The following is a 13,519-nucleotide window of genomic DNA, read 5'->3' on the forward strand; positions in this document are numbered from 1 at the left end:
GTGGCATCAAAAATTTGCGAGACACACACATGCACATGCACAGGCACAGGCGCACACACACACACACACACACACACACACACACACACACACACACACACACACACACACACACACACACACACACACACACACACACACACACACACACACACACACACACACACACACGTGTCCGGTGTCTTCGGCTGCGGAGTCACAAAAAGTTATTTCTCAACATAGAAGTCTAACCTGACTGGAATACAGAGTGAAGGCTCGACGAAAAGCTAGAACACTGAATGGATGAGGATGTAACAGAACAGAAAGAACAGTAGAGAGAGGGGAAAAAACCAACAGCAGGATTGAGGGATAGAATAGAGGAAGAGTTGGAGAAAAACAATGTGGGTAGGGAGGAATGGGGGCAGGGGAGGATGCATGGGGTGGACAATATGGACATAGAAGCAAACTCACAGTTAGGAAGAACGGAAAACTTGGAATGCAGGTGGGCTCAGAATGGGGATTGGGGTAGGGTGGGGGGACAATGGGTGGGTGGGGGAATGGGAGGGAGGGAAGATTTGGTGACTGGGGTAGAAAATATCATGGCTGTGGATGGGGGATCTGAGGTGGTGTTCAAGAGCTCTGTTGAAGACTTGAAGGGAAGAATGAGATTGAATAGAATGTGGAAGTTGTTTCCAAATGTGGGGAAAAAGGAGAAACAAACAAGTGGAAGAAAGTAGTGATCCTGGATTTTGGGAGTTGCTCCAGATGGGGGTTTATGGTGGACTGCGTGCGGTAAACCATCAACACCCTTTTGGTGAAACTCAGGTCATTCCGTAAAGCTCACAACAAGTTTGTGTCCATCCCAGGGCAAAGCGGAAAACATCGGATTGCTAATCTCAAGGCTGAACTCTCGAACCAGTCTCCATCTTCCAAGTCATGGTAGTGCCTTGTCAAGTCTGTCTCTGGTGTGTGCTCCCCCTTCATTCCCTAATCTCATTTCAAACGCTCAAACACCCATAAATTTCTGCACAACAGTTTAGGAGGAGACAACGTGACGGATGGACAGACAGACAGACAAAGCCGATTCCAATATTCCCCTGTTTTTTTTATTTTAAGCACTGGAATAACAAGTTATATGAAGAAGACATACAAGAAACCTGGGCAAACGAGGAGGCCATTAGGCCCACCATTCGTACATCATATCCATAGTCTGTTCACTTGATTCAATTTGCATATCCTTAACATAGTAACACCATTCTTATGAATATGAATGAATGAATGATCGTTTTAAGGCCATTTTCCCCGCTAGAGCAGGGGTTAGCCTTGCGGGCCCCATGATAATCATGGTTTCCTGTTTGAGGCAATGTTTTTATGGCCGGATGCCCTTCCTGACGCCAACCCTTGGTCACGCTCTTACGATGCGCAGGGATACGGTGTACCTATTCTAAACCGGGGTACACACCGGGATCATTCATCCCAGCAAGCTGGTACTCAATTTGCCGACCTCGGAAGGATGACAGGCTGAGTCAACCCCCCTGGCATTAATTCAGCAATCGACCGGGATTCGAACCCAGGATCCTCGGATCCCAAGCCGGCACCCTAACTGCTAAGCCAACACCAACATTCTTACCACCATGTTAATCACACTCAACGATCCCTATTATTTATAATAAACTTAGATCCCTCCTAATATCCAGGCAGGGGATTTAGTGATCACACAGTGGCCTACCCTTTTTGAGGGATACTTTTAGATATTTAATTCCCAAAAACCAAATGTAGACGTCACAGCTGGCTTTATGCTCACATCCAAAGGATGGCATGCTCCAAGATGCTGCACTCCCTGCATGTATAATCACGTTCAATTTCACAGATCAACATATGCACAACAAGGCAGCCCAGGCAAGTATTCTACCAACTGAGCTTTGTACTAGTTGATAAGTCATTGGTAGTAAGACAAACGGTTTGTGTAAATGTATGAAATGACGCATCTCAAATATATTATGATTTATTTCCTGTTATTGCTTTGCAAGTAGATGCAATTGGATTGTCTTTTCATAAACTGAGATCATCACCCTATCCGGTATCTTTGGTGGCCGATTGGCATAAAACCATCACAAATGATGGATGACTCGACGGTGGAGCAGCTCGACAACAGACCGGCATCCATGACAGAAGTGGGCCTGACTATGCCTGAACTAAAAAACAATTTCACTTCCAGTTCTTCCGGTTGAGGGTTTGAGGAAATTTCAAAGCTCCATCCGGCAGAACATGATACATTTTTAACACTGTGCCTGAATTTAGTGAAACCTCATCTAGAATATTGTATGCAGTTTTTGTGACCACATCTCAGGAAGGACATATAGCTTCCATATTCAGCATCAGGATACTAGATTGATTCCGGGCCTAGCTAGACTCAGCTATGAGGAGTGGCTGAAGGAGACAGGACTTTATAGGTTAGAAAGGAGGTGATTACGAGGGGATATGATGGAGATGTTTAAGATAATAAAGGGTATAGAGGGAATAAGTGAAGAAGAGTTGATCTTCAGTGGAATAAACAGTGATAGGACAAGTGGCCTGCATAGAAGAAGAAAAGAAGAGGAGAGTTAACATGGGAGTTAGGCAAGAGTTTTTCACTCAGACAGTAGTTAATGCACGGGATGGTCTCCTTGGAAAGGTAGTGGCACCAGAAACAGCAGATAGGTCGAAATTGGAGTTAGACAGATGCCTCAAAGCATTTCAGAGGGCTACAGAGATATTGCCAGGACTTGTGGTTACGAGTAGGGATGGGTGATTGCGTACATCGGTGCTGAGTGTGATGTCTGTGAGAGATTCTCGTCAAGCGATAGTTTGTGATCGATGTTGTATACATATTATTCACACTAAAACCACCGTCACCCATCTCCACCCGCTCCAAAATAAACAAATGAAAATCCAACAACAACAAATAGAATTTCCCCATTTTTAGCTCACCTGGAACGAAGTTCAGGGGAGCTTATGCGATGGCGCGTTGTCCGTCCGTCAGTCTGTCAGTCCGTAAACACTTGAAACTTCTTCTCCGAAACCGCTGATGGGATTGTGACCAAATTTGGCACAAATGATATTTGTTGTGTGTGACGAAAGTTTGTTTACGGTATATAAAAAAACAAAATCGGGGTCTAAGGGGGTTTACCTGGGGTCAAAGTGGATCCAGGTTTAACCCCCCAAAATAGGAATTTGCTTTTTCCCCTGAAACTACACACACTATTTCGATGAAACTTGACCACAACCTTCATCACCCGTGATGTACAAAAGTTTATTCACGGCACTAAGAGAATCAAAGTCGAAGGGGGGGTATACGGGGGTCAAAGTGGGTGCAGGTTTGACCCCCCAAAATAGGTATTTGCTTTCTTCTCTAAAACTACACACACAATTTTGAAGAAACTTCACCACAACCTTTACCACCGATGATGTACCAAAGTTTCTTCATGGCATTAAAAAAAATCTGCCCCTTTGTGGGTCTACGGGGGTTGCCCCCCAAAATAGGTATTTGCTTTCTTCTCAGAAACTACACACGCAATTTCGATGAAACTTCAACACAACCTTAATCACCCATGATGTACCAATGTTTGTTCAAGGCATTAGAAAAATTGGGGTCTTAGGAGGTATATGGGGTTGCGGGAGGAGGGATTGCCCCCCAAAATAGGTATTTTTTGTTTGTATATTTAAAGTCTTATGATTATGTTAGTATGATTCTACATGCTGCCCTGTCTTCTAGCAACCATTGAAATTGGTTTAAAATACCCTTAGTTGGTGCCATATACCGTTTATTCTACCAGGTGTGCACCAGGGGTATTGCCGCTATGTTTACTTATTGCCCCATGTTGATATCCCTGAGCCTGCCCACATCTTTCTCACCCCCATCCCTCCCCATCCCCAATTAAATGAAGTCGATTTGATGGATTTATTTAATGTGGTGTTGGCGTGGTACAGGAATGATGGGCCAATGGCATCCACCTGCGTCGAATTTCCTTGTTATAATTTTCCTTCTCTTTAATATTTTCTGAAATATTGTCGAATCACAAACATTTAACTGACAGAAATATTCATTCTCCTTTGCACTGACACAAGGAATAATGGGAAAAGAAAAATATCACAAATAGGGGAAAGCCAAGGGCTAGAAAACAGGAAGGAGATCATGAAATAAGATTAAAGAAGTTAGCAACAAGGAAGACAAAAGAACTGGAGCTGCCCTTTTATATGTATTTCCTTTGGAAATTGTTTTTACCAAATGAATCCATTCTGCAGTCACAGGAAAAGCCCATTCACCTCTTTCAAGTAAACTCTGCTAAAATGGGAAATCAGATATTGTGCAAATTATCTTGCTTTTCAGTATGAACCAGCTATAGTCTGGGATCCAGTCACCAAAATTTGAGAGAACCTGACAAGGCATGTTATACTCTTTGTTTGTGTTTTTTCTATTAATTTGGACATTAAGGTCCGCTGAATGAGAGGTCTGCTCTGCCGGAAACCTTGCGATAAAAAATTGTGGCCATTTTTGTATATGCGCCTTTTATTTTTTGACCGAAAAATGTGAAAAATGTTTTTTTTCTTAAAATCCTCAGTGGGTTGTGTAGGGTGTTTCCCCACACATAGACTTAACTTGGGCGGGCTGCCCAGGTATATTACGGCCACCCAAGTAAAAAAATAAAATAAAATGTTTTAATTAAAATAAAAAAAATTAAGCCATCCGTCCGAGAGAACGACACGTGGAGAACGACGCCTGTGGGAGGAACAGCTGGCTGAAGTAGAAAAGATGTTACCATACTTTGTAGTGCTGGCCACTACAAGTATGTATCCTGCCTGCCCCACTACCTAGAAGCAATGAGAAGCCTACCTACACTGGCTCCGAACATCCATAGGGAATTCAAGGATGGGCAGTTCACTGTACGTCAAACAGAAGGTCGTTTCAATGGTGTCTGGACAGACATGGCACTCGAGAAAACCTACAACCGTGATACCAAGACAAAACGCTTCACTGGCATCAGTCAGTAGCCAGCGGCCATGGAGAAATACTTGCGAGCTCTTCCAGTTCTGACAGCAGTGTCAGAGCAGACAAAGGCTATGGCACACCTGGATATGGATGACACCAAACACCATGAGGATTCCAACAGCCAAGGCACAACGGAGGCTGAAAGTGTTAGGAAAATAATAGATGTCATCAACAACCAGATGATCAATCCATTCACATGTGAAGAACAGGAGCTGATGAACCTCTCAATAGGCCACAAAGCTGCATCTGCAGACTTGGTGAGCGCCCGTGAAAAAGGACTGGAGGCACTGGCTGCAGCAAGAAAAACAGACAGTGAGAATAGCCCCAATAAAACTTGCCATATTTGCAGCAAAGCCAAAAGAGTCACTGTCCATGGCACTCAAAGCCAAGAAGGTCTACGAGGAAGAGAGTGCAGTTGTCCGAAACCTGTACTTTGCGCAGGACTTGGATGAAGACAAGAAGGTGGAGGTCTTCAGTCATGAGTGGACAAGTTGCCCAGCCTCCCTGTTTGACTCAGATCCATCCCTTGACCAAGGTTATGCCATGCGTAAAGGGAACAAGGCCGACTACTTGGCTGCAATCAAGACATTCCTTGATAGCTCATGGAGGGAAGTGGACAGACTGCCATCGTCCGACAAGCCTGTTGTAATGGTAGTAGATGCCATGGCATTCATCCAGCGTCACCAACATCTTTGGAGCAGCACCTTCCATGAACTGCAAGTAAAGTACCTGAAGCAGCTCCTCAGTAGTATCCCAGACAACTGTGACTGCATCCACTTTGTTGGTGATCGATATGATGTCTCCCCAGCTGAAAGTCTGAAAGGTGAGGAACGAGAGAAGTGAATGAAGACCTGCCCCAGCAAGATGAAGGAGTACAAGCCACACGATGCTCTCGCCATACCCGAATGGAAAGGCTTCGTTCACAATCCACTGAATAAAGCAAACGTGTTGAACTACATGAGAGAAGCATGGGCAGCTTAGAACAAGTACCTTCCTGCAGGATGCACACTTATTCTTGGTGGAATCTTCCGTGATCCTGGTCGCACTGTCCTGTTGTCAGCAGATTGTCAGGTTGAGCTTCCAGAACTGTCCTGTGAGAAGCATGAGGAGGCAGATACCAGGATGTTTGCCCACATTGCATACTCAGTACAACGTCTGCACCACAAACGGGCTGTAGTGGTGGCTACTGACACAGACGTGATCATGATGTGCATATACTACATCACACACCTGGATGGCCTGCAGGAGCTGTGGGTGAAGAAGATGGATATCTACCTACCTGCTCATGCAATCGCTGAAGCTCTGGCAGTGAAGTATGATGTTGAAGCTGCAGATCTTACATCCATGCTCCTCAGCACCTACATACTGAACTGGATGTGACACAGTGAGCTATCTCTACAGAAGAGGAAAAAGGTGCGCCTACAAAACTGCCGTTGATCACCTGGCAGGTCTTCTGCCCCTGTGCAGATACGGTGACCCTGAAGAAAGCCTGGATGTTCAGGAAGATGTTGTGACAGCAGCTAGGCGATACATGGCGTCACTGTATGAGAGGAGTGACTTCGGTGGTAATTTGGATGCACTGCGAGCCCATCTCTTTGGTAACATCAAAGGAGACATGCGTTGCCTTCCACCTACCGAAGATGCCTTCCAGTTACACCTTCGCCGAGCCCTGCATCAGTTGGCTGTATGCAAGCGAGCACACATGTTTCATCCAACCTACCCTGCTGCCACTGACTATGGCAGAGAGCTTGTCAATGGTAAGTTGGTGGCAACCATGATGCTGAAGGAGGCAAAACCTGCAGAATTCAAACGCACCAAATACTGTCACTGCAAGAAAAGCATGTGTGCCCGAGGAGGCTCCTGTGCGAGAGCCAATGTGAAGCGTGTCATCGCATGTCTCTGCACCGGGCACCCCAACAAATGTTCAAGGATTGAACTCACACACGAAGACAGTGACATGCATTACACATTATAAGTTATTTTGTTCAGTGCAATGTTAATTTCATGTGATATTACAGACGTTGTTGCCAGTAATTTTTTATTTAGTTATGTTCAATTATTTTGTTCAGTTAAAGTTTAATTTCATTTTTTCTACATACTGGTCACTAATCTATCCAAATTCAGCTGCGTAACGATCATTGTTTTGTTGGCTTGTCATCCTGTGTACATTTTGTTTAAAAAAATCGTTTTGCTGTTTTGTATTTCTTGTGTTACAAGTATTTTCTTTGGGGGCACAGGGTTCTGTTAAAATTAAAAAGATGCCTTGGCCAGGATGTTTAATAAAATGGACATAAAATACCATGATGCTCAATATACGGTATGTCTCTCGGATTTTTTAGCGTAAGGGTAATAAAATCACCACAGATCCATTGATTTTGGTTTGATTTTCAGAATGTTTACTGTGGAATGACTTTAATGTTTGGTGAAAAGAATGACACATTGGCTGATGTCATAACTCAGGGCATAGTTGATTACTAATGAAGTAAAGATGAAAATATTGAAAAAATGCAAAAAAATCAGGGGCACTTTTGCATAAAAATGATTCTAAATCATTTGGAAAGGTTTTGCAAGTGTATTTCTCAATTTGATGTTGTCAACACATGTATTCTGTGTATCTGGGATGCATTTATTGACAGCCTACACAACCCACTGAGGATTTTAAGAAAAAAAACATTTTTCACATTTTTCGGTCAAAAAATAAAGGGCCCTTATACAAAAATGGCCACAAATTTTTTTCGCAAGGTTTCCGGCAGAGCAGACCTCTCATTCAGCGGACCTTAATGTCCAAATTAATAGAAAAAACACAAACAAAAAGTATAGCATGCCGTGTCAGGTCCAACCCATTTTATGGAGCTTTTGAGCCTGTGGATCCCAGACTACTACCTCTAGTATCCACTTCATTAAACACTCTGAATAAAGAGGGCCACAGACAGCACCAACCCTCAAACCATTGATAGCATAATGGAAACATCCATTCTCAGCGAGATGAAATTCCATTTGGAGCAGGAATAAGCACAGCAAAATAAAAACACAAAAGTTAGATAAGTAAAGTTGCCAATGTTATGGGAAAAGTTGCTTTTTCGTCATAACAGGTGAAAAGTACAAAATGGTGAATTAAGGCATGAAGAAAACATAAAGCAAGCAAGAAGAAGAAAGGTAGAGGAATTACAAACACAGACTCACGCTGCATCTGCGCTTCGATGAACTTCCACGTTGTGGATTAGCGTGGATGCTGGTAAAGCCAAAGGGCTTAGAGCCACATGCTTCTTGGCACCGGATGTGGCCAAAGAGAACAGTGTGGGTTGGGAAACAGGGTTAATAGTTGGCGGTGAGGTCAGGCTGCTGTCCTCAACACTTGAAAAGGATGCGGAATACTTGCGATGCGTCCTTAAAGACTCGACCTAGAAGCAGGTGTGGCAGAGAATAACAGGTGGTAGCAGGTGAAGTGAAACATAAGGTACTCCTTTAAACAGGTAGAAGCCTGTGAGCGAGCTATAACATGCCGTCCATAAAAGTTTCATATTTGTATGGAAGACTTCTTGTTCCCTCAAAGCAACATCAATCAAGAAGCACATGCAAAAGTGTCTTTTGACTTTTACTTCCAGGTGACTGATCTCTGTATGTACCTTAATTGCTTCGACAGGGACATTAAATATAGCTAAATCTGAATAATGGTTTCTGCCCTCCAATCATTTGCTCCAACTTTCCATCTTTTTCTTTTTGGCTCTCCTTATCCTCTAGTAGCTCATGGTGGTGTTGTATGCAATTGTATGTCCAGAGCTAAACTCTTCAGGAATCCACTAATTGAAGGTCCAGGAACAATATTTGGTTGGTAACACATTTCCCATTGCGGGCGAAATGGGTGAAATGACCACGCCCTTTTTGCGCGAAGTACGACCATCTGCCGCGACTGTATCTCCAGAACCGTTGGACATAGGAGGTTGCCTGACCACTCAAAATGTGCGGAATGGCCACATTATGGGGGGTCAGTAATACATTGTCATATCCAAAAGTCAATGGTTTTTAAGATAATTACCAAAAACCGATTTCAGCATGTTACGCACCACAATTATTCCTATTGTTCCTGTTCCTATTGTTCAATTACTTGATTCCTGAATAGAAAAGTCTAGCAACAATCTGCATTAAAAACTACAATGAACCCTAATTTAGATGTTTATTTTTTGTTTCAGTAGGCGTTAAAGTGTTCTCTGATGGCAAGTAATTCTACTTTCGATCCCTGCTTGCTGTGACTAAAACATGGTAAGTTTTTAAGAAATAGTTGTATTATGCACATTGCTTCACAATCCATCTGAAACAATATTTGTTCTATCATCAGAAATTATGCAAAAAATCTTTTTTACAGGAAACTGTAGTGTTCTCAAGGTCAGCAGCCGAAGGAGTTTATGATGGGACTGCATGCGTTATATGCAACACTGCATCAGGGAAAACGTTAACAGGTAAATTTTAAGTTTCAAGTTTCAAGCTGACCAGGACAGTACTAGTTGTGAATTAGACCAGCAAATAGAGGCTTTAGATGTTGACCGTGCAGAGTTCAGAGAGATTTGGGAAGAAAGCAAGATCTTACACGCAGACTTGAAGAGGTCTTTCACAGAATGGAAAGAAACGGCCTGTACTGAGAATGTGAGGTACTGGAGCTTGTTTCTGGATGAGCTGTATCCTATCCTGAGAGATCTGACACACTCTATTCGGCAAGGCGATTGGCATCTTTTCGTTTCAGCTGTGCGGCGGTGCATGCCTTTGTTCTTCGGGTTTGGCCGGACAAACTATTGCAGATGGGGTACGCTGTTCCTTGAAGATTGCCTGGACATACAAAGGAAGTTCCCAGGTATCTACTGATGCTTTACAGATGGTGGATGGGTGATGTACCACACTCTCCGACAAGGCAGTGCAGTAGGATTTGACATGGCACTCGAGAAGTGTTACAATAAACCCGCCAAGGTTGCTGGAGGTATCATTGGGATGACTAGACAGAAAGAAGCAGTAGCCTTATGGAATCTCCTAAAGCATGAGAAAGATCTTCATGTGGCACAGCTGCTGGAATGGTGTAACTTGGGAGACAAAGATGACAGTGAACTGAGCCTACACCATGAGTTCAATCCAAATTCTACGAAGATTGGCCATGATCGTGCGAAGACGCTTCTGGATTACATAAAATCCATCAACAATCCATTCGGCGCTGGAATCAGACTTCAGAACATCTCTACTGAAGCTGACATACCCCAGGAGGTTGTTGACGGATTACTTAAATGCCTGGAAATTGGTGAGAAGAGTTATCAAGAGTTTGTTGAGACCAGATTTCAGGATAAGGAGAAGCACCTACATGATACAATCCCTACCAACCGCAAGACTGTTTTTGTGAAACGTACTCCGCCCACAGCGAAGAAATCGATGGCGAAAAAGGATGCTGCAGAAACGATTAGGTACATTGACTATGCTAGAGAAAGAGGGTACAGCATGCTAGAACTCCTGAAGTATGAATTGACCAGCACATCCCAGTTCCTCACCACTGAATGTAAAGATGGCATCAAATTGAAGAAGCCCGATAAAGCCTCCTTAACCAGGGAACTTGTCAGTCAACTTCCACAGGAGACGAGGAATGTAAAGAGTGATGCTCAGATGACAATAGTGGACTTCATGGCACTTGTGCGTAAACTAGCGATGAAAAAGATGGGCCTTCACACATTTGGGGAATTGGCTGAGAGTGTTTCCAACAGCATTCTTGCTACAGGCTCCAAGTCCACAAGAATAGACATTATATTTGATGTTTATCTAAAAGCATCAATCAAGCAAATGGAACGGGCACAGAGAAGTTGTTCAGAACAAATCACTACCACCATTAGGTCTGACAATCAGAAACTCCCTGTCGATCTTGCTATGTTCTGGAGCTCAATGTTGAACAAAGTTCGGTTGCAGGAGTATGTCTTCAAGTGGATGCTGCAGAATGTCGAGTCGGACAAGGAGATCTTCTTTGGAGGAGTATATGGGGGTGAATGCAGGAAACTGTTAGCTGGCACTGAAACACAGATCACAGAGCTCTCAAGCAACCAAGAAGAAGCCGACGACAGAATCATGTTCCATATTAATGATTGTGTTGTGAAACACGGGGTTCAATCAGTCTTGGTTGACTCACCTGACACAGATGTCTTTATCAACCTCATCTTCCACTTCAACAAAACCTGGCAACTACAAAAGCTGTACGTGAAGCTTGGTAACCGGAAAACAAAGAAAACTGTACCAGTCCACCTGTTGGTTGATCAACTGGACAACGGTTTGGTGTCGTGTCTCCCAGCCATTCATGCTCTCAGCGGTTGCGACAGTACCAGCAAGGTGAGTCCAAAGCTGTCTGGCCTGAAAGCATCCATGGATCTCTCCCTACTGGAAGGGTTTGGTGTAGAAGAAGTGTCACCACAGATGACAAGCAATGCTGAAAAGTTCCTTGTGTCTGGGTTAAAGAAGACCGACTGTTCCACTTTCGATGAATATCGATGGGAGCAGTACCACAACTCCAAGAAAGAACTGGACTTCAACCAGCTTGTGTGCTGTTCATCAACGATACAAGAACACATAAAGCGAGCATATCTGCAGTGTAAGATGTGGTTGCAAGCCCCAACTCCTGCAGTCACCAAACCAGATCCACTCCAGTATGGGTATGAAGCAATGGATGTTGGCATAACACCAGTGATACTGCCAGTATCGTGCAGGCCCGATGACCTGCCCCCCTCCATGCAAATGCCCAACATCATGTATGAGTACCAAAACGTGCACTTGCAGAGAAAGGAACATAAATTGTGTGACGTTTTGTGGCTGTAGTAAAGCCAAAAAGTGTAGAAATCCAAATAATTAAATTCCAAAATAGGAACAATATGCAAAAGGTACAACAGGGACAATATGATAAAGTGTCATACATATGTTGTGGCCTTGGTGGTATTGTATAATTGTGGTGTGTAACATGCTGAAATCGGTTTTTGGTAATTATCTTAAAAACCATTGACTTTTGTATATGACGATGTATTACTGACCCCCCATAATGTGGCCATTCCGCACATTTTGAGTGGTCAGGCAACCTCCTATGTCCAACGGTTCTGGAGATACAGTCGCGGCGGATGGTAGTACTTCGCGCAAAAAGGGCGTGGTCATTTCACCCATTTCGCCCGCAATGGGAAATGTGTTACCAACCAAATATTGTTCCTGGACCTTCAATTAGTGGATTCCTGAAGAGTTTAGCTCTGGACATACAATTGCATACAACACCACCATGAGCTACTCTAGTATTAGGCCTTGCCCTATCTCCTCACTTTGTAACCCATCCCTCACCTGTTAATTCAAATCAAACATAGTTTGTTTTCTTCACTTCTCGTACGTTTGAAGCATCTTTCATTCCCCTTTACTCTCACCTGTTGAAGGTACATTGTGACTCTTCCCAGCTCTACTCGATTCAGGAGGTGCAACATTAGAGCCAACGAAAGTTTCACATCATCCCCATAGTTTCTCGAATCTCTTTGGGATCGTCTAACCCTATGTGTCTATGGATCGTCTATGGTTGTAGCTCTCCAGTCTTATGAGCATCGAGGTATGAAAATGACGTTTCAAAGACAAAGCTTTTGAAGCTAGCAAGAGGTTTAATTCCCGGTTTGTTCTATGGTGCTGTCGTTTAGCCAAGAGGTAAAGTACATACCACATGGATTTTTGACACCGGTACAGAGAGGCTGTTTGAGGTTTTGGCATCACCTCGAGGTGGTGTCAGCTCAGCCTTGATGTGGCCCTCACCCTACAAAAAAAGGAAACTTATAAACGATAAATCTGAGCATATCAATTGTTGTCTTGAGTTTCTAAAGACCTTACTCCGTAGACAAATCCTACACAGAGGAAATTTACAATACCCGTATATATCAACGAGATTTCACAATTGTTATGTCATGCAGAAATTTCCCAAGATTTAAATGAAGCAACACGCCAACATATTCCAACCAGGAAATATCCAGTTAAGTGAAGACATTGTTAACGATGTGGAAATACAAACTTAGACTTTTGCCAATAACTAGTAACACACTTGTCTATCACATTTGGATATCTATCTAGTAATTTCGATTAGAGTTGGTTTGTCGAAATCTGCATTTTGCAAACAAGATCGGTTGTGATTTTCAGTGGTGGTTACAAACCGTGGAGGATGCGGGTATATAGTATGTGGTGCTGCTTCGGAACCTGCCACGAGTTGTATCTTCAGCCTCGGTTTTAGCTGTTCCAGCTTTGGCCCTAATGCCACCCTGGATGCACACACACACAGGTACAAACATGCACAGCTCTGCTTGGACAATACTTGTCTTGGACAATACAATACTTGGCTCAGGAATTACTTAGACTGCCCTGCTTGGACTTGGCTCAAGCTCTTTCTTTGTACGATTTCTGAATGCCTATTGTTATGCACTTTTTAAGACTTGATGGATCACAATCGTTTTGAAACCATATGTAGTTGAAACTTCCTGTTATCTT

The 13,519-nt window shown here is 43.4% G+C and overlaps 1 protein-coding gene across 6 annotated transcripts in view; it reads right to left on the minus strand.

The window, feature by feature from the left end:
* Nucleotides 1-13,519, minus strand: part of LOC137416427 (TBC1 domain family member 1) — a 94,567-nt gene that overhangs the window by 45,752 nt on the left and 35,296 nt on the right. For all 6 annotated transcript variants that reach the window (XM_068102007.2, XM_078775888.1, XM_068102008.2 and 3 more), the window contains 3 exons: nt 13,189-13,293; nt 12,705-12,797; nt 8,192-8,409 (listed from right to left, as the gene is read on the minus strand). In XM_068102007.2, the coding sequence (XP_067958108.2) occupies nt 8,192-8,409; nt 12,705-12,797; nt 13,189-13,293 (416 nt within the window). The remainder of the gene's footprint in view (nt 1-8,191; nt 8,410-12,704; nt 12,798-13,188; nt 13,294-13,519) is intronic.

The sequence above is a fragment of the Myxine glutinosa genome, chromosome 4 (assembly GCF_964187855.1).
Source record: "Myxine glutinosa chromosome 4, kmMyxGlut1.1, whole genome shotgun sequence".
NCBI classification, from domain to species: Eukaryota; Metazoa; Chordata; class Myxini; order Myxiniformes; family Myxinidae; genus Myxine; species Myxine glutinosa.